Raw genomic sequence first — 27,953 nt, forward strand, 5'->3', positions numbered from 1 at the left:
CTGCCTTTGCACTCCTGGTTACTGCAATATTTCAGTGTGCTTATCACCCTCTGGAGCAGACAATACCCTTGTTTCATGCAAGCAGTGAAACTAAAATGCAGTGACAAAGGACAACGGAACTGCCAGCAGAACTCAGACTGCTGATTATTGGTGCATCTTCCTGAGAGCCTCAATTGGTGCAAATATATGAGAACTTAAACAAAACACAGACATTCAGTTAAACAGAAGAACCATTACCAAGAGCCAAGAGAGTTGAAAAATGGTAATTTTTTTAATAACCTGTCATTAATTATAAATTTAAGATATGGTTCCTTGCATTAGCAAGCTCTGAATGGACAGCCTCACATTTTCTTTCCGAACAGTGAGCGTTAGAAACAAGTTAGAAAATTAACTGAGGATTTTGGATTGCTGTAGCTGTGCCACAGCACGGGCACTTGTGAGCACTAAGTCAAGAATATCTTCATGGGCAGAGAAGACCATAGGTCCCCAGATGGCCAGACCAGAGGGACAGGATTTGTGAACAGAGTTCTTACCTAAGAAAAACTGGAACAGTCTTGGCAGGATGAACCAAGCCAGGACAGCAAACACAGCAGGAAGTTCCACCTCAATAGTTTTTAAATTGAGAAAAATATGGCTACAGCCACAAAAATTTTAAGTCTGTTTCCGTTTCTTCCGGTTTGGTCTTTGCCTTGGCTGCTTCTTTGGTCCCTGCACAGAGTTCATAACACTGGCAGAGGGCAGCTTGAGAGTTACTTCATCATCCTCCATGTCGTCATCCATCTGAGCAGCTTTCCGGCGCTCAAGCACTGCTGGAGTACAGACTGGAGTAGGATCCTGAAGAGATCAGAAAAACAGGATTCACTGCAAAACCATCTGCCAGGAAAAGGTGTCACTGCCCCTGTGGTACAAGACACATCAGCCCAGCTCTCCTTCAGAAAATTGTTTTTGTTTTATAACTAGCTACTTTTGTAGATGTTATTTCTTTGGACAGAAGTGTGACCTTCAAAGAAGTGTACGTGAAAGGCAAATGGAAATTAATTCACATTTTCTAATGTGTTGTTATGCACATTTGCTTTCTAAACTTTGTATTTCCTGACTCAAAGCATCACAAAAGTCAAGTGGAAGAGAATCAGGGCAACAGGGTGAGGGAGTATATTTGAGACTGGCATACAGAAATGCCACATTCAATTTCACAGCACAGCTGAAACATCCCAGCTTTGTTACCTCAGTAAGCCCTCAGAACTCAGCTGACAGAATGTATTAGTTATCCCATCTTCCTCACAACCAGCCATGCCCCAGTTATCACGAGTAAACCCAGTAATAATAAAAATCCCCAAACACAAACATCCCCCAACTCACAACGATGAAACAGAAATGTTAATGCCTTACGGATTGTTTAGACTGTCACTATCCCAAATCTCGGTCCTGATGACCTGAACTTCCCTTTCATCCTACTGCTACTTCTACCTGGCATTTGTTTCCAAAACATCAAATACCATGCCTGGAGAGCATGGGATAGGAGGAACAGTACAGCATGGAAATGAGGACAGACAGCACTAGTCTGTATTAACAGTTCAACTCCCTTTTTATCACAACAGGCTGGCATTGAAACGTGGTCCAACAGAAGGGTTCCATCGAGGAGATGGTGCTGTCCCAGTGTAAAGCACGGGTGCAGGGGGTGTACAGGGCCTGGCCCCAGCACCCTGCACTACTGCAGCTTCAAGAGAGTGCTGAGCAGCCTTTGCTGCTGAATACTCACACGAGAAGAAACCACGAGGAATCAATCACCCTCCCCTGTTCAAGAGTGTTAATACATCTCAAAGGAGCTACTTCTCGCATGAACATCTCTCAAGTAAACAATGTCAAGCTTTTTGTGTTGAAATCAGTATTAAGGTGTCATCTGAAGACTGCAAACACCTGCCCCAGTGTGAATGTGGTACTGGACACCACCAGGATTGGTCCATCTTACCTGGCTGCTCAAAGAAATGTTCAGTTTTGATTTCTTGGATGTTTTAATTTTTTTTCTCTTTTTGCAAAGTGCCTGTGCAGCCTAGGAAACAAGACAGATCAGGTGGATCACTACACACTTATGTGAAGATGCAGTCACTCAACTCTTCATATATTTGTTTCTTAGGTACAAAATCTTTGCCAGAACAAATAGGTTTAATATAACAAATCAACTGACACAGAGGTGATCTGGTTTGAACAAGAACACCCAAAGCAACACAAGAAAAGGTGCTACCGTGCACTTAAAACATTCCACGTTAAACAGCATTAATTGGTTACACCTCGAGTACTTGACCCAAGCACTCTGCAGAAGAAGAACATGCAGTGGCTGTGGATGGCAGTTCTGGTCTTGGGAGCTGCCTTCAAACCCCCACCCAGCCAAAGCCTCCCCCAGGGCTCAGCAAAGCCCCTCTGCTCTTTGGTGATCTGCACTCCAGTGCTATTAAACCACACAACACCCAACTGCTTGTACCAACAGAAGAAAAGGACACCTCCCCTTTGCTGTTACCTATTTACTTCTCTACACATAAACACACAGGCACACAGAGTGCAGCCCAGCAACAGCAGCACGCTGAATTCCCTGAGCCTCTAGACAGCTCCTGTCACACGGGAGCCTCCTGGGGCTCCAGCTCTTTGCCAGTTCCACACAAAACACATTTCCATGTATTCAGCACAACCCTAGAAACACATCCTGCTTAACACACTCATCAGAACGATGCCAGACTTACAAATCCCGGGAAGTCATACTCGAGCCCCTTCTCGGCCAGCTTCTTGCGCAGCAGCCTCTCCTTGCGCAGCAGGCGCTTGGTCATCCTGGCCTTCTCCAGCAGGGAGCGCACCCTGTTGTAGCGCCGCACAGCCGGCCGGGACGGCTGCCGGAACATCCTCTCGCAGTCCTTGAACAGCTCCTCATGCACCTTCTCGGGAGGCACGAACTGACCTGCAGCGAGCACAGCGCAGGGGTTACAGCACAGCCGCCCCGCCTGCCGGGGCACTCACACGACACAGCCCACGGCAGAAACGGCCACTGCATCCTCAGTCAGGGAGAGAAAGGGAGGGAGGGACGGAGGGATGGATAAAACACTTGAACCGTTTCACCCAGCAAGATCAGATAAAATTGTTTTACCACAATATGTACCTCATAATCCTTTACAAATCAAGTTTTACTGTTACAATGACTGAGAAACTCGGTGATTTCACCAATCTTTTACTGAAAAAACCCCCGTATGTCAAACCTTACAGACAACAACTGCAGCAGTTACAAATGCCAAGGAATTTCCATGTGGAAGGAAATTCTCTACAGCAAACCCAACCTTATCCTGAGATGTGATGTTACACAATCACTAAGAGCAATATCAGCCCAGAGAAAAAAACAGCACTAGTGACCCAAAGCCTGCTGAGCATGTTCTTTACACAGGATGAAAAGCTCAGCCCCACAGAAAATACTTTTGGATAAAAGTTCATTAAAAACCCTAAGAGCCTATGCACAGTTGGACAGGATAACTGAAATAACTACGAGTTTCCTTTGCACAACTTACACTGCAGCTAGTACTTACACTTGAGCAGTCTCTCAGAAAACAGGTAGTTATTCATGGTGTCTGCAACAATCTTGGCCACATCATCACACTCAAACTCTATAAATGCATAGCCCTTGCTGGCTCCAGTCTGTGAGTGACAAGAGAGAAACATGAAACAATGCTTTGGTGCCTGAAGGGCTCTATTAAAATTATTTTACTCTTCCAAAGTCATAGCCCGTTCTCAGCTAACCATAACTAATTTCACAAATTGTGAAAAGCATTGGATTTAGTCCTAAACTGGTAAGACATTATTTGTAAAATATATATTTGCACACAAAACAAACTGCTCACACGTATCTACTTGCTAAAAAAAAAGCTGCCCTGCATTGCTGCTGCTCTACTGTTCCTTCCACGCTTATACAGCAGTCTTACAATGTGGCAGCAAACCCACAAGTGAGAAGAAATACGATTTATCGAAAACAACAAATACGTTAAAGCAGAATGGTGGCACTTGAGTTGTACCTCGAACTGGTGCGCTCCAGCACTTCCCACCGGAGCGAATTTACTGAGGGAACAAAGGACCACAAGAGCGGTGGCCCAGCCGCCCCGCAGCCAGAGACAGCCCCCGGGCCCGCCGCGGCCCTCGGGGGACTCCCCAGGGCGCTGCGGCCGCTGCGCGTTCCCAGGGCCCGCGCCGGGCAAGGAGGGAGCCCCAGAGGAGCCCCAGAGGGCACGGGGCCCGCCCGGCCCGGCCTCGGGCACCGAGCGCTCCGCCGCCTCACGGCACCGCCGGGGCCGCTCCTCACCTTCTTACTCCTGGAGAGCCGCAGCCGCGTCACCGTCCCGAACTGCCCGAAGTACTCGCGGAGCTGCGGCTCGAACAGGCCCCGCGGGAGATGCCCCACGAACACCACGCCCGGCGTCAGCTCCTCCTGCGGCACACAGACACCGCGTCAGCCCGGGCCGGGACTCGCCGGGCCGCCCCCGCCCCGCCGGGCCGCCCCGCTCACCTGGACCGTCCGCTTGGTGCGGGCCCGCTGCACCTTCTGCTGGAACTGGCGCTGCAGCCGCGGCTCCAGCGCCAGGAGCGGCGCCGCCCTCACAGCCGTAGCAGGCGCGGGCACCTCCGCCGCCATGGCCGCCTCCGCCATGCTGCCTCCGCGCGGCCGCCGGAAGTGCGTCACCGCCTCGCGCCGGAGCCGCGCGGCCCGACGCCGTCTCCTGGCAACGGGGCGGACGGGCCCTGGCGCGGCCCCGCCGGGCCCGGCCCCACCGCACCGGGAGGGCGGCCTGAGACACGGACACGGCCGGGGCGGCAAACTCCCGCCCTGAGAGCGACCACCTGCCCCCCTCCTCCGGCGATCAGCACTCCGCGCGCCCTCCCAGCCGCCCTCCGGCTATTCCCGGCTGCTCCGGCCGCTCAGGCGCTGCGGGGGCAGCCCGGCGCGGCGCGCTCAGGCGGTGCGTGAGGCAGCCGCGCGCCCGCGGCGCGGAAGGCCCCGTGGGCGGGAAGCGGCGGCACCATGTCGGTGAGCGAGATGTTCGCGGCGCTGCAGGGAGCGCTCGGCCAGGACCAGGACATCCGAGAGGTGCCGGGGCGGGCGGGGCGGCCACGGGCACGGGAGGGGGCGGGGCGGTGCCTCGGCTGACGGTGCGCTGTGCCCGCAGGAGATCCGGAAGGTGGTGCAGGCGCTGGAGCAGACGGCGCGGGAGATGCTGACGCTGCTGCAGGGCGTGCACCAGGGGCCCGGCTTCCAGCACAGTGAGTCCGCGCCGCCGCCCCCGGGCAGCGGGAACAGCCGGGGGACGGGAGTGCCCCTTGGAGCACGCAGGGGCCCTGCACCGGGGCGCCTTTTCTAGGTTCCACTCTCCCGGGGCCTTCAGCGTGGGTTTCCCGGAGGGTGGTGGGAAGAGGAGGGCGCAGCTGGGAGGTTTCAAGCCAGACAAGTAGTAAAGCTGCCATTCAGCATTGTGGAACACCGTTCTGTCCCTTTCTCCCCTTGGAAAAGCATGGTGCTTTTCTGTCTCAGTGCAGAGTGTTCTTTTCCAGGTGTTCACGTCCTGGCCCGCTGAGTTGTCTCTTAGGTCTCTCTGTAAGTGGCTTGCACATAGATCGTGCTGTCATCACTTTCTGGGCCTTTCTATCCATGTCCCTGTCCCATCTCTTCACCCCCCACTCCAAAAAGCTGTGGTCCTGAGCACTGAGGGGGTAATTCAGGATGGACTGGGATGGTGGGGAACACACTTCAAGCTGGTTTGTACAAAACAGATTCTCTGTGTTTATAAAATCTGCTTAATGTGCAGCAAAACGTAAAAAAAATTTGCAAAGGCTGAAACAGCAGGACCTGCCCTTGATGTCTGTTTGAGTGACAGCAGGAGTAGGTTTGCAGCTTTGGAGGGAGGTTTGGGTTGTTGCCAGGCTGGTTCCAGGCTGAGGAGGTGTTGGACCTCCTGTTTCTGGGCCAGCCCATTTCCTCCAGGCCACGAGAGCAGCTCTGCATGCCCAGGTGTCAGATCTGCTCCTTCTGCCCCCTCATTTCTCAGCTTACTGGGGAAACTACTGGAATAAACTTAAATATGTCCCTTAGGAGCTGTGTTTTTTCCAGTCAATTAATGCCTTGTGAGAAGAAACAACCATTCTGACTTCGCTGGAAACACTTGAGAGGAATTTGTGCAAGCCACCCTATGAAGGGAAACAGAAGCAGCCTCCCCAGGTGCTGTTTTACTCCCTTGCAGAGCTGCCAGGTCGTTCTCTGCCTGCTGAGGTTCCTCAGCACACTGGGGCTGGAGCTGGAGGCCTGGGGAGGGTCTGTGTTCAGCAAGGAGCAGCACCTGGGGTTTGACCTGTGCAGGTTCCATCTGCTGGGAGACCCAGCAGTGCTGGCAGGTAGAGCTGCTGAGGGGTTATTTACACAAGCAGACACTCAGTGCTTTAACCTGGGAAAACCCACGGTCATTGTGTGGGTAAACAACTTCAGAGTCGTTTTCCAGCATTTAACTGTATAGAGGCCCATGTTCAATTCAGTGTATTTTCACTGGATTTTTAATTCCTAGAGAGAACTGGTCCTGGAACTTGAGGAGTCTGAGAAGAGATTTGGAATAGTTAAAAAAAAAAGAACAAAACCAATGAAAAAGTTGCAAAACAAAACAAACAAAAAGGAAAAAACAAAAGAACCACAAACAACCAACCAGACAAAAAATCCAAAGCCTCATCTTACAGTTCTAGCAAAAAATATTAATTCATGCTTAATAGGTCAAGAGTTAACTCATGATAACAGACCTGTGAATTTGTCATCAAATTCAGCTCTGTTAGTAAAACCATGGGATGGTTGAGAGTTTGATGGAGGACAGCTTCCTGTACAACCAGTGGCTTTTAAAATGTCATCTTGCACAGGCTTCCTTGGCTGCTTGTCCCCAGTGGAGTTGGAGAACTGCTCAGAAAGCCGGGCAGGGCAGTGTGTGCTGCATCCTGTTCTTGTCTGGTGCTGGTCAGGGTGGCAGGCAGGGCTCCAGAGCCTGAGAGCCAGCTTGGTCTGTGCAACTGCAGAACAGCCGAGGAGGCACCTGAGGATGTGCAGGGGTAGTTGGAATGTGGTAGCTGGGGGCTGTGTGTGTCAGTGGGCATTGTCTGAGCCTTTAAGGATCGTTTATTTTTGTTACAGGTGCCTTTGGCACAATCCAAATGAGAATGTGTTCCTTACTGTGTTCCCCCAGCCACGTGATGCTCACACAGCTGAGGCAGCCCTGTAGCTCTCAGTGAGCTTCACACAGCTCTTTCATCCTGCCTGCCACATGGAGCACTCCCACGTTCTGCTTCCTGAAGTTTTTAATTTTTGCATGTCGTTCTCCCTCCCTTTTTTTTTTAAGCAGAAATTATGTGTTATTAACAGAAGTGCTATAATCACACTTACATGACTTCTAGTAGGTGTTGTTTGGTAAAAACCATCACAGTTTTCAGATTTAGTTTCTGTGAATAGTCCTGGCTTCTGTACATGAAATGCAGGAGGGCCTGTCGGGGTGATCTGTTTTGGCCGTGCCCAGGCTGTGTGGGAGGGCTGCAGGAGGTCTGAGCCCTTTGGCCGGCCGCTGGAAGTGCAGCGGGGCTGTAACTCTCTCGGCAAACGGGAGGTGGCAGTGGCTGCTGCAGGAACAGGAGATCGTTTCTCTGCAGAGCTGTAACACACACTGGACAGGCTGGAACACAGGTTGTTCAAATACATCGTAAAAAGCAGGAAATGCAGTTTCCTGAAGGGATGTTGCACCTCATGTAACTAAATTTTGATGGGTTAGAAAAAAAGTAGGACAAGATTTTAATATGGAGAAAGAAAAGTTGCTTTTCCTTTGGCAGCAGTGCCTGGTGAGTGTGTGCTTCCTTTGGGGCCAGCTGCTGTGTGCAGCACTGTTCCATTGCCTGGGGTCTGGCTCTTGCTGGGATGTCTTGGCTCAAGTTCAAAGGCCCAGAGCAGATCAGCCAGCCTGGAATTCTGGAGTCTTTCTGCTTTACCTCTGTGGCTCACCAGGAATGCTTCTCAGATTGATTCCAAGTGTCAGTAACCTATCTTGGACAAGAAAGAAGTGTAAATAGTGCTGTCTGTGCTGGAAACTCCGTTTGCAAACTTCTGTTGCCTGTCAAATATCCATTTCCTGAGTGTACTCATTCCCTGAATGCTGTGCTGTTTCTTTTTCAGTTCCAAAGAAATGTCAGAAGGCTCGTGAGCACTTTGGTACAGTGAGGACACAGATGGAGTCTCTGAAAACCAAGTTTCCTGCTGATCAGTATTACAGGTGTGCAGGATCACACACAGCCAGACACAGACAAATATGGGAATTGCTTGGGCATTTGGCATCGTTGCTTTGGAGTAACAATGTAAAGATTTACGGGCTGAATGCTTCTTCCTCTTTGAAAAGTAAATCGTGGTAGACAAGTGTGAGGTTTTATCAGCATAGGTAAAAAATGCTTTTGCCCAAACACTATAAATTTTCACTGAAAATGCTGAGTGTAGAATTGTTTTTCTAGAAACTTTCTTTAAAAAGGAAAAGGGAAGGTTAAGGAGTTGGTGTTCTGCTGGAGCTGCCCTTGTATCTGGGAGCAGGGCATTTGCTGCTCCATTAATTTCAGTTAAGTTGTTCGGTTTGGGGCATTTCTGGAAGCAGAGCTCTAAATCTGTCAGGAAATGGCTGTTTGCTTCTGCAGACACTAAATGAAGTTGTCACCTTTGTGTTCTGTTGCTGCCAGAAGGGGACAGTGCCTGGCAAGAGCATTTCAAAGAACAAGAATCTTGTCAGCTCAGATCTGCTAGGGAGGGTGGGAGGGAAAGCCCTGGCTGTCTGTGAGCAGCACAGCCTGGAAAAGTGTGGGAGCTGAGGAGGTGTGTGAGAGGAGCAGCAAATGTCAGCATCCAGTGTGGTAACCTGGCTGTGGAGTTCTGGAGTACCAGGGAGATGTCTTTTAGCTGGTGTCCTTTTGCTAAACCAAAAATACTGCAAAGTGCATGTGTCAAGGCAGAAAACACAACACACACATAATGTGTGCTTGTTGCCTAACGCTCCAGTAATAAATTAATTATTGATCCTTGACCTGGTGTTTCTTTTGCAGGTTTCATGAGCACTGGAGGTTTGTGCTGCAGCGGCTGGTGTTCCTGGCAGCATTTGTAGTCTACTTAGAGTCAGAGACATTGGTGACCCGAGAAGCTGTTGCAGAAATACTTGGGAGTAAGTTAATGTTGTAACTGAAGAGAAGCAGCTTGTGACCTTAGTGTAACTTTCAGAGGTACAGGGAAATGGCAGAACTTCATTTCTTCCTGAGAAATCAGTTCCAGAGTTTATCTGGTATTTGATTTCATTATATAAACAACAAATTCTCAGAAGACGGAAATTGACAAACCTAATGTTAACAAAAGTACTTATTCATTAATCAGTTCTTCATCAATGAAGGGCATTCATTCAAAGTGTGTAAGTGCACCAAAAGAATAACACAAAGATGAGAGCTTGTTTCTTTAACTGCTTGCTTTTGGTATTTAAAAAGCATGTAAAACAGATTAAATTCTTTGCCATAAGAGAATTGTATCTTCACAGAGCAAAAGATTTGAAAAAAAGTAAACACATCCTGTATATTGCTGTAAATCCAGTTACCCTGTTGGATGTACAAGATGCTGAATCAAGAATCTGAGGCTCTAATTACATCACATACAGGAAAAGGCTGACTTTTATTTTGTAATAATATTTCATAAATTTGATATTTCAAATTAGCACCTGTAAACAAATGCAATTTAAGGTGGCTGGGTTTGCTCATGCTCAGCACCACCTCACCCCTGCTCTGTTTTTGTCTCAGTTGAAGCTGATCGAGAACGGGGCTTTCACTTGGACATTGAAGATTATCTTTCTGGTGTATTAACTCTGGCCAGTGAGCTGGTAAGAAAGATATTCATGCATGTATTTGGTTTGACCTTGAAAACAGAAATAATGTGTTTTTTAGCTTTTCCAAGTTGTTCCTGGAGGTTATGATACACAGCACCTTGCAGCAAGATGCTTCTCTCCATGTTGCTCAGTGATACTTTTAAGATTTAAACTAGTCCTTTGATTGAAAATTCAGAGCTATGGTCAGCAGGAAGGTAGATCTAAGTACAAATAATCTGATTGTCTGGAACGTAAGTGCCTCATTTGGTGCAGTAACTGATGGGGATGTGGTGTGATGTGGTGGGTGCTGTGCCGACATTCTCCGGTGTCTCCTCGCAGGCCAGGCTGGCAGTGAACAGTGTCACAGCTGGGGACTATTCTCGCCCTCTCCGCATCTCAGCCTTCATCAACGAGCTGGATTCTGGCTTCCGCCTCCTCAACCTGAAGAACGACTCCCTGAGGAAACGCTACGACGGCCTCAAGTACGACGTCAAGAAAATCGAGGAAGTGGTTTACGACCTGTCCATCCGAGGACTCAGCAAGGAGGCAGCAGTTGGTGCAGGCGGGGAGAAGTGAAGGATGCTCGTTTGAACAGCATCATCAATTACCTCAGATGGTTGCCAATTTAGGAGGGACCTAGAGAAGCCTTCCTACAGTAGTTTAGAAGAACTGCAGCTCAAAGCTGCCCTCTATTTTCTTACAAAAGGTGTAGTACAGGTGTTAGATGTTTTGTAAAATCATGTCTAGATTAGGACAGGAGACTCTGTTTCTGGTGGAATTCCGCTGTCAAACACACGGTGCCGTTCTCTGCACAGCAGCAATAGCAGTCAGTAATCCATGAGCTGAGATTCCCATTAGTTCTGTTGCTTCCCTGCTCTGTCAGAGGAGTGCTGTGGCTACCTCTGCTCACAGCCCCTCAGAAGTGTGTGCACAGCACACAGCTCCGTGCAGACACATGGGATCTTTTAAGAAACACAGTGTGCAAATACCGACTTTTCTTTTTAAGACACTTTCTCCTTTTTGTTTCTTAAATTTTTGCCTATGTAAGTTGAACAAATTTGCATAACTGTTTATGAACCAGATCTCTTTTTGAATGGTTTCTGTTAATGTACCCCCTGTAATTAGGAAATTAGTGAAAATACTCCTGAGAATTCCTCTATTGGAACTGATGTCTTGCACCCTGGCATATTTCTCTCTTTCTCTCATATTTTTTTTTTCTTTCCACCTAGATTTCAGTTACCAGGGAGAGCAAGGTTTTCTCAGACACCTGCTTTCTCTGCCTGGTATTTGTTTTACTGGCATGAGTAAATGCAGAATTTTAAATGATGATTTGCCTTGAGAACGCAGTGTAACCAATTTTTGTTTTTTTTTAACTTCGAAGTTTTCTGAATAGAAAAGTGTAAACTGATAAACTGCAGGTGGTGCCTGAGTTGTAACAACCTGTACAAGCCACAACTGTACCTGTGTCCTGGGATTAAAGAAAAAAACCACAAAACTATAGTTTATGTAGTAAAATGTTTTTATCTCCAGAAATGGGGAAGTTACTGCTTTCAGGTAAGATGTTTGCAAACACCAACAGCCTCTTTCATATCTGTAAGTGGACAGACTCATGCTTCCCCATGTGCTTGTTCTCTTGTCCTAAGTGACTCTGCCGTTCTCCTACTTCTGCTGGTGCAGGAGGGTTAAGGAGAACAGCTTAGGAAGATGAGGAATACTTTAGAGGATGAGTGGGAACAGTCAGGTTTATGTGGAGTTGGTTAGTGTTTCAGTTTCTTAGTGAAGAGTCACCGCTGAGTTAGGAGGTTGTTTTGTTTATTGAAAGAAAATGATTTCTTGGTTATTTTGGCCAAATAAAAGCTGTTCTTTGATTATGGCCACTTGGTACCTCTGCCTGTTTCTGATCATCTGCTGTTATTTGCTTCCCTTGCTGGGAGCCTGTTTTGGAATACCAGCATTTCAGTTCATCCTTCAGCTGTCCTTGGACAATAATGGAGTTCCTCCCCTTGGCTGGAGTTGTTCAGTGGCGCACTTCTAAACACTGCCAAGTGCAAAGTCAAGCTGCAAACAGATTTCATAGGCCTTTTTTCAATATTTTTTAAATTTTGAGCGATTTTACCAAGTAAAATAGGAGAGCTATGGAGTTTATCCTTACCAATCCAAGAGGTGGCAAGATTATCTTAAGAGCATCTCGTAATCTTTTATGTTTGTCCTCATCCTTTGTATTTTATGTCACTTAACGCAGGGAGATGGCAATATCCCCCTTTCCCAGCTGAAGAAAATGAGGGTGTAACTTCCTGAGCCCCATGGCAATGTAACACCTTTCAAAGTATTTCTTTGTTCTTGCCCTGCGCCAGTGTTTGCTCATTTCTTGACTTAACACTCTGGCAGTGGGAGGAAGGAAGGAGCTTAAGCCAGTTTTACTGCCCAAACCAGAGATGGGGGGGGTAAACCAATACCCTAAGGCTGTGCAGACACAGCTGTGCACTTTAGGGTCACACAGGAAATTTGTGGGAGCAGGGAATACAGAAAGGTTTCTTCATCAGTTTAATGTGTCTTGGGTTAGAGGACTCCTGGCATGTGGGGCTGGGATGTGAGGCCATGTGGCAGGGCAGCTGCTGGCTGAGGCTTTGTGCTGTCCCAGGTGCTCCGGTTGCATTTGGTCATGCAGCAGGTCTGCTTCCTGACACGGGATCCTGTGTGCCAGTGCAGCACTAGATCCCAGACCTGCCAGCTCTTGCTGGTGGTTTCTGAGAGCTGATGGAGATAAATCTGTGCTGTGCCACAGGTGCAGGTACTGTGGGAGGGACAACTGGAAGAGCAAGGCTCTTACTTAGGGCTTACAGAGGTGCAAGGTGTGGGATCCTTCTGTCTAAGGCTCTGTGAAGAACAGGTGGCCAAGAAAGAGACACTCAGTGTTGTGTTCTTGGAGGGTGTTTAGCAAACACCTCATTCTTTCCTGCTGTAGGTCTTGGGAGAGTCTAGCATTGTCCTCTAGAAAAGCACTGTTTGCAAGAGCCAGGCTACACAGCTCATTCCCAGCCTGGGTCTGGGAGAAGGGAAAAGAAAACCATGAACTTTCTCCCTAGGCAGCAGCAGGGGAAGTTGGGGATGTTTTTGTAGCTTTCTCTGCACTGCAGTAGCCTGCAGGACCTTTTGACAAGGAATCTGCACATTACTCTGATCCTAAACAGTAAATTGTGTTCCTGTCCCAGAGCTGGGGGTAGAGGGAAGAAGGGAAACCCAGAAACCCAACCCACTTGAGTTGGGAAGGGGGAGCAGGGAATGGCAGTGGACTGCAGAAGCTTGATGGCTCATGGTGAATCAGATGCACTTGAACTCCGAACAAGTGACTCCTGGTGGTGCTGAAGGGACTGCGCAGCGTGTGCTGGCAGCTGGGAGGGGAGTGAGTCAGCGCAGGAGCGCTGGAGAGTCTGACTCAACACCCAGCACGGCTCTTCCCTGAGCCACTTCAGCCTCAAGTGTGTTCCTGGCAGTGCTCTCTCCAACCGTCTTTGTATTCACTAAGTTGTTTGTTTGGATTTTTACCATCTTGATGTCATTTCTGTGGGTTTTATTTAAGTAAAAAAGGGTACTTAAAGAGTTGATTAATGGCTCTTTATTTATAGCCCTGCCTGTTGAAGCCCAGCAGAATGAAAGTGCTGACCTGAAACAGTTTGGGAAGCGAGGGTGAGCAGGATGCTCAATAGACCTTGGGGCTGGCTCCTGAACTGGGCTTTTCCTGCTGGAATTGATTAACTGCAGCCAGCCCAGCCACCTCTTCAAATTGGCACTTGTTAGAGGACACGTTATCACCTCCAGACTGCCCTTTCCTGGTGCCAGCAAACATCTTTGTGCAGTGAGCTGGATCAAGGAACTGATTTAGCTGAAACAATCTTTTATTTTTCAGGAGTGTTTGCTCCTGACCTGGTGCATCACACAGTGTCCCCTCCATGCTGTGCCAGTGTGTTGGAGAGAGACTTCTTCCTCTCCCTGTGGTGCCAGCTTTCAGTATTCTCTCAGCTGTAACACTGTGTGGTAAATGGTTTGATTTTTCTTGCAGTAATTTAACTGCTTCCCATTTTGAGAGGATCGCCGAGGATTTTCTCTCTGAATAAATAATTTGCCTTCATTTCACTGCAAAGTGAGTGAGCTACAGAGCCTTACCCAGGTTTTTCAACAAGGTCATTACACACCAAGGCAATTAAGGGGAGCAGAAAGTGAATGTCAGTGATGCTGGGGGTCTGTGTGTGGATCATGACCCGTCACCCATCTGCAGTCCATCTTCTCTTGTTCAAGTTCTATCACTGGATGCAGCTCTACTAAAGACAGCTGCACTGGATGCAGGGGTGCAGCTCTACTGAAGAGTGTGGGGGCTGTGCAGAGTCTTCTCCCTGCTATATTCATGGAGTGCCATGAAATGAGTGTTTGGATTTCAAAAGGAAGACTCCTATCTGTTTTGTATCTCCTGTCTGTGTGTTAGGGATGAGTTAGGTAAGATGAGTATCTCCTTGCAGGCTTCACTGCCTGTTTATTGTCACTTCAAACTGGCACTTCTGGTTTGCATTCATTAGTCAGCACTGGGGGCTTGCCCTGCCCAAGAGGAACACAGCTGTTTAAAACCAGCCCTTTCTTGAAAGGAGGAATACACTCCTTGTCTGAGTGCTTGTTCACCTGCACGTTCACACTCCGGGTGTACAAACATCTAACCTGGGGAGAATATCAGAGCCTGAGCTCTGCAACGTGCTCTGCTTCTCTGGAAGTCTTCCCAGTGATGTGACTGCCACTGCAAGGGAAGAGGGAAGTTCCTGTCCTAGGAGGGAAGGGTTCAAACCACCACTGCAAACTAATCTTTTGCCTGATTCCATGCAGAGAACCTTCCCTGACAGGGCTGTTTGCAGAATGGATCTTCCCAATTGCAGCTCAGATAATTTCTCAGGGATGCAAAGCCTGCACTGGTGGAGATCACACTGGGGCAGGATTTGAGGTGGAAAGTTGCAAATTATTGTTATGTTAATCCTTGCTCATGGATCTAGAGCCTAATGCTATCCCTTCAACTCTTTCCAACTGTGTAACTGCTCCCAGTCAAGCCTGGGCAGAGACCAGTGCTGGAGGATACTCTGCCTGTGTTCTGATGGGCCCAAAGTGTTCTTTCATCTCTACTGAAGAACAGGAACTCTGTTCCTATCACTCAACCTTTCCATCATGTTGTAGAAAGGTTTCCCTTAGGGGATCACCTTCAGCTTCCCAGGGGAGGTGTATTCTTTTCTAATGAGTGCCCTTAGGGCTTGCCTGGAGTTCTTGGACTCTACAGTGTTACTGTAAAAACTTCCTTTTTTCTTCTTTGCTTGTACCTGTGTCTGGTCAGATTGCTCCTCTGCAGCAGAATGTGAGAAATAAGGCAGTTCCTTTGTCTGCCTGATCAGTAAGACATTTTGCTCCTTCATACTCCACTGTAGTGACAGGTCACTCAATGACAGTGAGAGCTTTGAATATTTATCTATCTCTGGCAGGACAGTTTCCTCCGTTGCTTTCAGTTCCAGGTTTTTCCAGTTTCAAGTCAGAGAATCCCAGCCTAGTTCCAGCTAAATCTTACCCAGTTCCCCAGCACACACGTAAAGAGGAGACGTCACAAAATGAGCGTTACTACAGCTGCCTTATCCACGAGCCCTGAAGGGATCTTTGACATGGTGCTAGAAGATTGAAACTTTTTTCCCTTTGAACATGTCAGGGACAAGCAAGACAGTGCAAGACTCACCAGAATCTGCTGATGGGGAAAAAAAAATTTGGGGGGGGGACTTCTGCTCCATTATAAATTCATATGCAGCAAAGTCAGGAGATCTGAGGTGATCTCAGAGCTTTTTTCAGGATCTGGGGTATGTTGAGGTCAATCTCAGTCTCCAATGACAACTGGTTGCTGCCAGACCAAAGCTGGTTCTCCCTCTCAGATGTGTTCTTGATCAGATGGTGAAGACCCACACTGAGCACTCCTTCCCCATCTGCACTTCTGTTAAGGACAACCAGGAAAGTACAAGGACACCATAAAGAAGAGGATCTCTACTGACTAAAGCAGAAGTGTCTGCCATCTGAAGTATTTGCTCTTCACCTCCATGTGTTTTCTTCAGGCTTTCCCACCCAGCCCTGTGACTCATAAAGGAGCTATTCTTTCTTTCCTTGGGACCTGAGCTCATAGAGGGCTCTTAATCCAGTACTTTATCATTTTGTGTATCTGCCTTCAGAGCTCAAAACTGCATGGACTCTAAAAATAAAGACTGTCTTTTGTTGTGTTCCTGGTAAATGATCAGTAAGGCTTATACTAAATTCTTTTTAAAGGTCATTTATGAGTTTTGATAAATCAAGGGAGTAACCAACTTTCTCTTTTTTCCCCTGACGTGGGAAAAAAGAGAAAGTTGGTTGGTACTTCCAGAAAGGTCTGCCTGTACTATCTGGGTAAGTTCAGTGGGCAGGAGTCTTAAAAAGTAATCTTAGTATTGTCAGTCATGACAATGAGAAGTATAAAAATATTACAGAGACCTAGGATGGCCAGCTTGGAACAAATAATTGCTTTCTTGGCTTGCAGACAGCCCCATTCCAAGTACCCTGTGTTATAATAGCATTTTGTCAGTTTGTTAATCAGAAATGGAAAAATACAGAACGACTAATCTCCATGGCTGCCAAGTGAGATGTGTACACGTGATACTGAAAGGCCTGGAACTGCCCAGGAGAGGGATCATCTAGTTCAGAAGGGTGCCTGAGGATTATGGAAATCTACTGCCTTGTCAGTGTACTGACACTCCTGCCCTTCCTGTGCTGCTTCACCCCACAGCACAGGCTTTCACAGGGCCACAGGGATTGTTCCCTGCTCGTGTCCCCTTTCAACACCTTTTCATTTGCAGGCAGATGAGCAGCTGCACACACTGGGTACATCAAAGGAGTGTGTGTATGAAGCACAACTTCTGTCCAGCCTGACAGGTCCAGCAATCCCACTGTCGCTTCCCGTAGCTGTCCCAGATCAAAGGGCCTCACTTACTGTTCCTTGGCCACAGGTTTTCCAGAACAGGGCTACAGCACCAAGTACACGTCCTGCTCATAACTCAATACCCGGTGATTATTCATGGACCTTCTTCTGGGGAGAGTTTGGTTCACAGGAAATAGGCCATGATTACAGGAGCCTGGCAGGCAGGTGCTTCCTGTGATACCTAGAAAAACCCTGAATCTGACAAACTGAACAATCAGCCAAACATAAGATTGATGCTAAATATCAGACCTTTTACGTACACTTATTGTTCTCTAACCTTTTTGAACAGCCAGACTGGCTGAAGGTATCTTGATTTAAAGATATGACTGCACAAACGGTCCACCGATGGTTTTAAGCATGAATTGATGTGGAGAAAATCACTGTGCTAGAAAGTAATTGAAAACTTTCCAGCAAGTAGCAGCTTTGTGTGGCTGTGAAAGCCACTCACTGTTTGGATAAATTGGGCTGTTATTGTACTTATACCTTCTCTTGTCAGAGGTGCCCCAGAGAAATGAAGAGAAGGTGGCTGTGCCATTGTGGTCTTGGGAGAGAAGACAAAGGTGCTACAAGCTGTTACTTTTTGCATGTGAGGTGAATGGAGTTTGAAGGCTCATAGGTGGGATCTGTCATGACAGCATAAAAGAAATCTTCCTCCAGCAGCGCTGTGCTCAGGCATCTGTCTCTGTGGAAAACAAATGGCAAACTAAAAGCAATGCCTCGTGCTCTTCACTGGCTGCTCAGTGCATATTTTGAGGGAACAGTTTGTTGTCTAGCGATTAGAAAGAGCTGAAGGGAATTCCTGCTCACCTGGAGGGAATTCCAGCCAGACTGCTGCCCTGGCAATCCCTTTGACAGCTATTGCTCGCTACAGAGCTCAGCTGTGTGTGGGCTCATGTCTCGGGTACCCTCCACATGATGCACATCTTCCCATTTCCTCAAGGACAAGATGAAGCACTAAAATGCTGGATGGTGCAGAACAAGAGAAAATACAGCCAGTAGGCACGTCAGTGGCTATACTGCCACAGTGCCTGGGGCAGTGCAACAAGCCCTGGCAGCTGTGGCCAGAGGACAAAGTACTGGGCACAGTCTGAGGCTTGCTCAGATGCTGGGTCAGTGGTGACTTTACAAGACTAGGGCTACCTTTGTGAAGATGGCTTCTGTCTGCCTTCACTGGTGACCTTTGATGCTGGTTGATCTCTGGAGAAATACACAAATGTGCTTGTGTGAATCCTCCTGTGAAATAAATGCCTGTAACAAAAATATTTTGTTGGTAGCGAATAATACTGATTGGCTTTGTCTTTACCCTGTGGGCCTGAAAGAACATTTACAGGCTGACCTCCAAGATCCATGGACCAAAATTTAGGCTCCTTTAATTTAGCCTCCAGGTTGAAATCTGGCCTTTTCTGTGTAAGTCACAGTGTGACATTTTGCAAAGCAGCAGTCAGTGTTAATGTCAGGCTGAAAAGGTTAAACCCTGTTTGCCTTTTTACCATTGTTCAGCTTCGAGTAATTTCCCTGCTGAGCAACTGAGAGAGGCTGGACCTTCTGGGGCAGTTATTTGTGGCCTCAGTTTTGGCTCCAGAGCAAGAGGGTTTGTGCCAGTCTGCTGTTGTCTAGTGAGAATCTGAGTAGCAGGTTTGAACCATTCACCCAGTCTCATTTGGAATAGCCCTGAATTCTGTTCAGGAGATCCACAGGGCAGACGTAGGCATGTGGCTCATCTGAATGCCATCCATATTAAGTAAAATACATACTACAGAACACAAATATTAAAAAAATACCCACCTAAAGTAATTGAAACATAATTATTAAAACATTTTATGTTACTCTACAGTACAATGTAAATTGTTCCTTTCAATTAAATTTTGAAATACACTAGATTACATCATTTAAATAATTGCAAACTCTTAAATTCACTATCAGTGGTAGCAGAGCTGTATTTACATATATTTCTGAGATATTTCAGATGCAGCATTATGTTCCAGTCCCTAAGTCAGTTAAATAACAGACTCTCACTGGGGGTGTGCTGCTCTTCCACAGGTTTTACATATATGTGGGATTTATGTGTTTGCTCCTTTTTTCTCCTTTTTTTTTCTTTTCTTTATTTTTTTGCTGTGTGCATGCAGCTGAATCTGAGCAAATTGATACCTACTTGATTTGGATTAAAGATGAGAGGCCTTTCTTTTTAAACAAGTGTTTTGACTGAATATACAGAGGTGAATAATGAAACACAGTCCTTAGGAGTAGTGGTGGAAAACGTAATTTTTTCCAGCTTTTACCCTCTGTTGCATAATACTGCACCTAATTTTGCTGAGTACCCAGACTTTACCTAATGCTGATGAAATACAGTCAATAGTGGAAACCTCTCTCATTGTCAAGACTGGCTTTCAACACGATCCATGCAATGGCAAGCATCATACATCATTCTCCTGCAGTGCAACATTAACAAGTTAAATTATTATCCTTCAGTGATCTCCTCGAGGGGAGCTCATCTCTCTATGTACATGAGCCACAAACTATTGTGAGTCCAGAGGCTGGAGACCAGCACCAAGCTGTGGGGTTTGCTTCCAGTGCTGGTAAGAGTCTTTGGGGACCAGGCTCGTCCCTGTGTTGTCCATGGAGCAAGTTCAGGCCAAGGTGGCTCTCGATGGTCGTTGCTTGTGGCCCTGGTCCAGCCGAGCTTGCCCATGCAGGCCTCAGGGCCTGGTGTGAGGAGTGCTGATCATGATGTTGGGCAGCGCGTTCCGCCGCTTCTTCCAGGAGCCCAGCTCCCTGGAGTAGCGCCGGATCTGCCTGAACCAGTGGTGAGTCCGCGCGCGGTCGCTGTCCCGGAACACAAACGCCTCCCGCCTGATCTCAATGAGTTCAAAGGTGTCGTCGCAGTCGGGGTCAGTGGAGACGATGCAATTACTCAGCCTCAAGGGCTCCCTGAGCAAATGGAACTTCCCATTATTTTTGTCCCTGATGAGCACCAGCACCGCGTCCTTCACAGGCCCCGGCTCAGCTGATTCCAGGCTGGACTCGGACACACGCTTCATGTTCACCAGGAGGAGGACCTGCATGTTCTGGAACTTCAGGGTCTTGCTGCCTTTCTTCACCCACTGGCCATCGGGGGGCTGGGCCAGCTGCAGAGACCCCTCCATCACAAACCGCGTTTCCTCCCGCAGCCAACCGACAGTTTTGAGGGCGGTTTCTCTCATCTCGATGTTGATGACTTCCCTCTTCTTCTTGCTGTCCTGGCGAAAGGAGCGGAGGGTCCACGTGTTCCCCTCCTGCTTGGTTTTCATGTTGATGTGCTCCAGGTGGGACTCGATGCGGCTCTTGGCCTCGCGCAGGCTGCCGTGGTCTGGGTGGTACTCGGTGGTGGCCTTGATGATCCTGCTGAGCAGCAGGGGGTACTTGGTGACCCTTTGCAAAGGGGCCATCAGGAACGACCTCAAGTTCATCCGCCGCAGTGCCGTGTTGTCATTCTGGGAGACATTGAGGAATATTCTGCAGGGGTTTAAGAAGACAGGATGAAACAGTGGTTGTTCTGCCAGCAGATGCTGCAATCCTAAACACAAATGAACAGTGTGGTGCTGACAGCTGCTGGGCATTACAGCCCCCCCCCGCCATTTTTAGCAACCTTGTGAATTCTGTCTTTTTAAAGACTAACAACCATTTCTGCAGCTGTGTTCAGCTGCAGAATCCTGATGAGGTGCCTGGGACACTTGCACATAACATCCTAACAGTCTTCTATTAAACCATAAAAGAGCAAGGGTGTGATCTTTCTCTGGTACCCACTGACGTAAACATGAGGCAGATACATCAGTTTGTATCAGATTGCATTAACTTGTCACGCCTTTCATCACTGGATTACAAAGCGTATTAAACAAGAATTTGGCTGAGCAGTGGAAAGAGAAATGACTTGTCTGACATTGCCCAATAGACCAAGGCTAGTAACGGGAACCAAATTCAAATCATGTGTGCCACAAAGTGGCTTTCTGCAGTGGAAATCCAGCCTGGGCTCCAGCATGGGGACTGAGAGCTGATCTCAGAGCTGAGTATTATTTGGTGACAGTTCAGCGCAGTGGTCACTGGGCAGACACTGCTATCACAAAACACAGAGTACAACTGGGGACCTACTGGTTGGCTTAGTGGAAATACCAAGGACTGAATATTTTTTGAGAATAAATGACTGTCCTCACCCCAAGAGAGAGCAGTGATAACTGAGGAACATCAGCATCAAATTTTGATCTAGATGGGTTGGCAAAGGCTTCACCCTCAGCCTGCTGCCTTTCTGTCCCCAAAGCCTGGATGAATATGCTCATCCTCTTTCTCACCTGAGCAACTCCTTCTCCTTCTCCAGAGCGTTGAGCATATTCACAGAGGAGGACTGCTGAAGACAGTATGTCTGAAAGGCTGGCAGCATGTTTACGAATTCCAGGAATATTTCTCCGATGCACACGGTCATCAGGTCATCGTCCCCCTGCAAGTATGCAATAGAGCCCTGCTCAGTCAGCTCAGCAGAGGCACAGTCACAGCCTGCCTTCAGTCCTATCAGCATGAACTGCTGCAGGATCTACTGAGCACCAGACCAAAGGTGGAACTGGGCTCACCCTTCCTGGTCAAAAGGCAGTCCCTGCAGGTCTGGGGGGAATCAGTGCCTGTGGAGAGGAAGGAAAGCTGGTCTAACTGCTTGCTCTTCCACATTCAAAGAACTGTCTGCTCTCCTGTGGGCTCAGCCAACTCATCAGAGCAACAGCGTGAAGGCCAGCATGAACCTCTTAGTCAACAGGGTGTACTGTGGCTTATTTCTATTTCTCTGCCCTCTGACCACCATGTTGGTGAGGCAGGAAATCTCCTTGTGCAAGGCAAGGTGAGTCAGTAGAAGCAGCCATACACAGCTGTAGAGCAGGGAGCAGCCTGCACTGCCTGGCCCCACAGACAACCTAGAGCCAAAGCTGCAGTAAACTGCAAGCCAAGGCAAACACAGCCAAGCCAGCACGAAGCCAGCCAGCTTGGGGCTGCAAGAGCACAGCCTGAGAGACATAGCAAGCTGAGCTCTGTTCCCCCATGGTCACGTTCTTACTGGCATCCAGGCCAACTGACCTGAAACTAACTTTGATAATGGGACCATTAGGACCTGTTAATGGGATAAATGAGCAAGACTGCTGATGTCAGTGACATCACCACAGCACAGTGAGTCCAATACCTGTCACCCAGCACAGAGCTACTGAAATCAGAATAGCTGAGAGAGCAAGGGACTAGATAGCTGACAGCTGACCATAACCCAGGAGTCCTACCTCCTGCTCCTCTGCTCCACCTGTGCTGCCCCCCAACACAAAACCTATTCCAGTCTGCCTGGTCCAGCCCCTTTACAAGGCAGAGGCAGCATCATACCTGGTCAAAGGCCTGATCAATCTCTTCTTGAAGTATCTCCAGGAAGCTCTCATTGAGGTCAATGAGCTCCTGGATGTTGCTGAAGATGCCCTGGAGCTGCTCCTGGCTCAGCAGCCCAGCCACCTGCATGGGGAGGTAGAATTCCTCTTTGATGATGCGCAGGTCCTCTCCATAGCTGGCCTCCGTGTTGACAAACTCCAGCACGGACTCCTTGCGCTCCGTCCTGCGCTTGCGGCACTTCTCGCAGAGATCAGCGCGCCTCTGGTTGCAGTTCTGCACATCCGTCTCCACAGGGAGGTCCCTTTCTCCACAGTCGGTGCAGGGACGGTGGGCTTCCCAGGCCTGCAGGGAGCTCAGTGTTTCGGATGCCCTGTTCCTCCACTTCCTGGCTGCCATCTGCCCAATGCCACTGTCTGCCCTCTCCACGTCCGCTGACTTGGTCCGGGCGGCCTCGGTGGGATCCGGGTCATCCCGGGCATCGTTCACACCAACAATCCCGCTGTCCGTGCTCAGACTGCTGACGTTGCTCCAGTGGTGCCTGGAGCGCAGGGAGCGCCATGGAGTGCGTCGGGTCTCATCAAAGCTGCCACCATGGCCAAGGTTGGCTTTGGCTACCACTGGACCTGAGAACAGACACAAATCATTATAGGCACTGCCAGCTGCACAGAGCTCACCCAAGGAACTTGTGCTGGCACAGCCATAAATGGCAGGAACCCTGAGGGGACAGGCTGGTTCTGGTGAAGCAGGGCTGTGGGCTGCCTCCCCACCCTGTTTTGCTGCTGAGACTGGTGAGAGTCAGAAGTGAACGGCTCCCAGGTGAAGTCTGGGATCTGTCATCTCTGCACTGCCCATACCTGTGAACTCATTTGGGCTGTCTCTTCCCCTACCATCTACCAGTCAGGGACAGAGCAGAGTAGATCCTGATTTCCTGCACACCTGGGTACAACCTGGGATGCTTCCCTCCCTAGTTTGTGGAGTTATTCCACTTTCACACAGCACAGCAGGGCCCAGTATCTGGCCTGTGAGCCCCGAGTGTGCAGCGTGTGTACCATAGTCTCGCTCCTGCCGGCGCTTCTGTGCGTGTTGCCGCGCTGCCGCCGCGATCTTCAGCTCCAGCTGCTTCCTCTTCACCGAGTCTGTCGGCATCGGGTCACTGAAGTGCGGCCGCAGCCGGCACTCCCGCTGCGCCTTGGCACCATCCGTGCTCTCGTGGACAATGTCAGAGCTGGATCGGCGACAGGCAGGACTGGGGGTCTGCAAGAAAGGCAAGGAAGGGTTTGGAGCAAGGCTGAGGTCAAAGCAGCACCTAGTTGTGCAGACACTGGACTTCAGTTGCCAAAGGAGAGAAAAGGAAACTCATCAGCAATGGGACTGTAAATGTAGCTCTGATACATGATGATCAAGAAATCTGCCCCCCTGAGTCCCTCAGTTGCTCAGCCCTAACAAGTAAGGGCCTCTCTCCCTTTGCTGTTATATAGCTTTGAGTACAGCAGCTCCCAGCTGGTTGGATCACGGTTGTCAAACAACCATGAAGAAGTCAACAGCACAGCCCTGGCTATGGGTGTGTGCTCAGGGAGCAGAGCTCGCTTGCAGCTGCTCTGTGAAGGTTTCAGCACTGCAGGGTCAGGAAGTCCAGCCTCCGTGCCCCACCTGCACCAGCAGCGTGCTCAAGTGGGCACTAGGAGGGAATCTGTCTGAACCCCCAGACACACTGGAAGCCATGAAGGCGTTGTTGCTGAACTACCTGCATGAAATGCAGTGGCACATAGGCAGGAGCAAAAAACTCACTCCTGTTTTATTAAGTGTAATAAAAAAGCTTCTGATGCTTCTAACAGAGTTTAATTACTCATGAGAGATGGTACCAGATTGCTGTCTCCCAGCCTGCCCAGTTCCTACAATGAAGGGATCCTTCAGAGCTTCTGAGAAGGAAAAAATCCTAAACACATGCATGAGAGGGGAATTCCTCTCCCTTACATTCCCTGCAGGTGGAGGGTCACTGGATGTCTCATTGCTTGGCTTGTCCTCCCAGGTCTCTGCTGCCATGGACATCGCTGTGGGCTGCTGGCTGTCCTCCAGAGGTGGGAGATCAGCTTCCCTCAGATCACACCGCCCCTTGGAGGGGGATTTGGCAGCAGTCTCAGCATTGCAGCTGCAAGGGAAGAAGCAGACTCCGTTGAACATCAGATGCAGTTCTCCTGCTGTTCCTGACACAGATGAGACTGAGCAGCAAGCCCAGGTTCAAAAATCTGCAACAGTTCAGGGAAAGTGCAGGCAGGGATTGTGACTGCTCAGCGTGGACGGCTGTGCTCGTGTTTCAGGGGCTCTAAGCACTGCTCAGTTAAGACAGTGCAGTTATCCAGTTAACTGCACTCGTGCCAACATCAGTCTAGGCTATCAAGCCTTGGCTGCTCACAGGGCATTTTAGTGTCCATAAAACATGAGGTGCTCCATAGGGACCAGCAACCTTCCTTTCTAAGTAGGCCACATCCATATTTGCTGCTATTTAAGGAGATACTGCCAACACAGAAACCATATTGCTTATCTGGAAGAAAATCACCTGCTATAAACCATAATACTTTGAAGGGATTAGAGGATTAAAAGAGTATTCCCTCTGTTTTTCATCTCATTTGATCCCAAGCCCACTGAAGTCACTGGGGAGATACTATCTGTTTTCAGTGAACCGGATCAGGCCTTTGGGTGCACTCGAGACCTGAAAAGATTGGCAGTGTCTGCTGCTCTCACTTGGCTGTTGTGGGATGCCTCATTCACGGCTGTCCTGTGCTAACAAGGGCCTGGCCGGGTTGATACGGGCAGCCTGTCCAACGCCACATTCCCTCCTCTGCAGACAGCATCACTCCCCAGACAGACACAGTCTGGTGCAAAACCACTGACTTGACAGAGTAGCTGACAGGCTGTCGTTTGTGATACTATTTGTGACACATTTTTTTTAACAGACTCTCTAAGACATCTTATTTCCATGCATAATGAGGCCTGTTGGGAAGAATATGATTTTTTTTTATTTTGGGTTTACTTAATTTTTATGGACTTGGATTCCTTTAAAAAGAAAAATTCTAAGGACTGAATATGGATGCTTGTATATACAGGAAGCCAGTGTCTGGAACATATTTCAGGTTCTGCATGTATTTTATGCTTAACAAAAATCTCCTATGAGAAAAATCTGCTTCTTCTTAAAGGTTTCACTTGTGAACTTATGCTGGTAGGTCACACTGCTAATGTGCAATTCCAACAGTGTCAACTACAAGCAAACACATGAGACAGATGGGCATTCTCCTTGCAGTGAATGACAGTTGGCTCCAATAACAAACCATCAGCCAATACTAAAATCACTGAAGAGGGAACAAATCTCCCAGAACACAAACTGGCTCTGTTGTCAGGCCAGAAAAGTTGGTTTGCATCTCTCCAGCTGATGCTTTTTCATCTTGTCCATTTATGTTTCCAGGTCCCTGCTGACACAACCAGTTAAAAAGAGTTTAGCTGTGACTACACGGCAACAGCAACAGTGCCAACAGCAGGCTCCTGGCGTTTGCTTTTTGCTGTCCCCTTCCAGGTCTCTACTCCTCAGCTGTAGAAAGGGGATACCAACATCACTGCTGGCACAGAGCAGCCTGGAGCACTTACAAGGCAACAGTAAGAGCAGCACAGGCACACAGCAAGGCTGCAGTCCCACTATGGTGCTGGCCTGGCCTCGTCTGGCTTGAGAGGTCTCTGTTTCCTTCCTCCCTCCTGTCCCCAGCCATGCTTGGGGTACCATCCCTTAAGTGTGTGTAACTGTCTGTGTGGTCATGATTTAAAATCAGTATTGAAATCATATGGGTTTAAAACCCTTCCCTTACGTATTCTCAGACAGATAATTTCATCCATGTTTCATTGAGCTGTGTAAAGTATGAACAGATCAGCTGGGCAAACCCATGGGAAGGAAGGCACAGGTTAAGAAACAAGAAAACTCTCGAAGAGGATGTGCCACTGCCGAAAACCACCCTTTCCAAAAGCTGCTCCTGCTCAAACAGCTCCCAGTTAAATAGCACAGAAAAGGGATTACACTGGGGCACAGAGAGGCAATGGGATGCATCCAAGGTTAGTAGCAGAGCTCATAATTAGAATATCATCTTCTTGATCACACCATCTCCCACTATACAGAACATACTCTCAAGAGAGATGCTGAGCTTTCATTTGTCATTTTCACAGTGCTTCAAGATCATCCATTTAAATATGGGAAGCACTCCAGAGTATTGCTGCTCCTCTAAGTGAAGCTGACAGCAGCTCTCTGCTGATAGGGTCTACAGACCAGATGCCACCACTTATTGTGGTTTCCATAGCCCAAAAAGGATATTTAAAAAAATTTCTCCAGACATGATCTGCAGTGGGAATAAGAGCCAATTTTACCCAGAGAGCTGAGCTAAAGAAACATGACTGAAGATTGAGAAATTCAACCCACCCCATGGCAGGTCAACTGGAGGTAAGAAAGGTAACGATGCAGAGCCCACATTGTGTGAAAGGATATTTATTCATCCCTGGTTTGACTGCTCTACTTCTTGTCATGATTAAATCCCTCCTTCTTGATGTACTGGCCATGTGGTCTTGGGACAAGTGCTGCTCCACATACCACTCGATCAGAGTGTGATTAGAGAATACAGGCAGAACAGGGACGATACAAGCAGTTTTGTGGAACCACATCTTAGGGCTGCTCCTTTAACCTTAGCCTCTGGCTGAGGAGGAATAGCGGACATTTCCAAGAAAACAGGATATTGCCCCTTTCTCTAGTGCCCTCCTCCTGGCAGAGATCTGTGCCGCCATCAGGTTCACACCATCACCTGCTCAAGCAAGTCAAGTCCCCTCTGCCCTCCCAGAGTGGGGCAGAAGGGGGGACTCCAGCATCTTTCCTTCTGTTGGATTAAATCACTTATTGGGACAAGAGTTTGTGGCTGGGGTTGGTGTCAGTTTTTCCTGTTCTCCTCAAGAGAGGTGATGCACTCGAGCCAGTACAGGGAGGACCAGTTCTTTTTGAATGTGTTTTTAAACCTCTGGCCATCAACTCTGAATTTCATGGAAGTGGACGTACTGGGATGGTGTACAACTGGAAATGCACCTGCTTTCCTTCACTCTGTCTATGGGCCTCTTCATGGTTTTATCATTGTCTTAGCCAGCAGTGCTCAGCCCTTTCCAGATGCTCCTGACTCTTTCTGACTAATGGAAATACTTTTGTGCGTGCCTTCCCTGCTGTCACCTCCCTTCCTGACTTGGAGTTCTCTGCTAGGGGAAGTTGGTACTGCACCCACTACCCTGTTGTCACCCCACATACAGCCCATCACTCTTCTCAGGAAGCCCTCTTTCCTCGGCTAAATTGTGCAGCCTTCTGTTGTCACCACGTTCCTCATTTCATAGACACAAACCTGAGGTATTTGCATGTCCTTATCCTGAACAATTCCCCACTTAAGCCACTTCAGAAAGTGGACTATATAGTGAAGAGCTTACAGGATTTCCACCTAGACAGCCACACCCCTTCCCAGCCAGGATTACAACCCAAGTTAAGGGTATGCAGAGACCCACAAGGGGGCTAAAGTCACCATAATTATGAGACTGACAATCAAATCTTCACTGACAAAATATTAAGTCAA

General features: G+C 48.4%; 3 protein-coding genes across 6 annotated transcripts in view; 1 reads left to right on the top strand and 2 right to left on the bottom strand.

The window, feature by feature from the left end:
• Positions 1–249: 249 nt before the first annotated feature.
• On the bottom strand, positions 250–4,723 carry NIFK (nucleolar protein interacting with the FHA domain of MKI67). The gene is made up of 6 exons (XM_063400850.1): positions 4,535–4,723; positions 4,331–4,456; positions 3,564–3,672; positions 2,736–2,947; positions 1,970–2,050; positions 250–834 (listed from the first exon to the last, which is right to left on the bottom strand). Exons 1-6 carry the CDS (start codon positions 4,673–4,675, stop codon positions 652–654), a joined length of 852 nt encoding a protein of 283 aa, XP_063256920.1. The 5' UTR covers positions 4,676–4,723; the 3' UTR covers positions 250–651.
• Positions 4,724–4,866: 143 nt separating this feature from the next.
• Positions 4,867–11,793, top strand: TSN (translin). The gene is made up of 6 exons (XM_063400851.1): positions 4,867–5,113; positions 5,193–5,286; positions 8,213–8,309; positions 9,121–9,236; positions 9,856–9,935; positions 10,260–11,793. The coding sequence occupies exons 1-6, from the start codon at positions 5,048–5,050 to the stop codon at positions 10,494–10,496; spliced, it is 690 nt and encodes a 229-aa protein (XP_063256921.1). The 5' UTR covers positions 4,867–5,047; the 3' UTR covers positions 10,497–11,793.
• Positions 11,794–17,998: 6,205 nt separating this feature from the next.
• Positions 17,999–27,953, bottom strand: part of LOC134552292 (uncharacterized) — a 46,296-nt gene continuing 36,341 nt past the window's right edge. For 3 of the 4 annotated variants that reach the window (XM_063400848.1, XM_063400846.1, XM_063400847.1), the window contains 5 exons: positions 24,292–24,466; positions 23,367–23,571; positions 22,318–22,940; positions 21,258–21,403; positions 17,999–20,427 (listed from right to left, as the gene is read on the bottom strand). In XM_063400848.1, coding sequence (XP_063256918.1) covers positions 19,632–20,427; positions 21,258–21,403; positions 22,318–22,940; positions 23,367–23,571; positions 24,292–24,466 — 1,945 coding nt within the window. In that variant the 3' untranslated portion in view covers positions 17,999–19,631. The remainder of the gene's footprint in view (positions 20,428–21,257; positions 21,404–22,317; positions 22,941–23,366; positions 23,572–24,291; positions 24,467–27,953) is intronic. The other variant, XM_063400849.1, reaches the window with a different exon arrangement.

This window comes from Prinia subflava, chromosome 6, assembly GCF_021018805.1.
Source record: "Prinia subflava isolate CZ2003 ecotype Zambia chromosome 6, Cam_Psub_1.2, whole genome shotgun sequence".
Taxonomy (NCBI): Eukaryota; Metazoa; Chordata; class Aves; order Passeriformes; family Cisticolidae; genus Prinia; species Prinia subflava.

Coding starts and splice junctions, on each gene's coding strand:
- NIFK (XM_063400850.1), bottom strand. CDS start 4,675: ATGGCGGAGGCGGCCATGGCGGCGGAGGTGCCCGCGCCTGCTACGGCT. Junction 4,457..4,534: donor GCACCAAGCGGACGGTCCAG/GTGAGCGGGGCG, acceptor TGTGTGCCGCAG/GAGGAGCTGACGCCGGGCGT. Junction 2,051..2,735: donor AGTATGACTTCCCGGGATTT/GTAAGTCTGGCA, acceptor CTTGTTTCCTAG/GCTGCACAGGCACTTTGCAA.
- TSN (XM_063400851.1), top strand. CDS start 5,048: ATGTCGGTGAGCGAGATGTTCGCGGCGCTGCAGGGAGCGCTCGGCCAG. Junction 8,310..9,120: donor CCTGCTGATCAGTATTACAG/GTGTGCAGGATC, acceptor TTTCTTTTGCAG/GTTTCATGAGCACTGGAGGT. Junction 9,936..10,259: donor TAACTCTGGCCAGTGAGCTG/GTAAGAAAGATA, acceptor GTCTCCTCGCAG/GCCAGGCTGGCAGTGAACAG.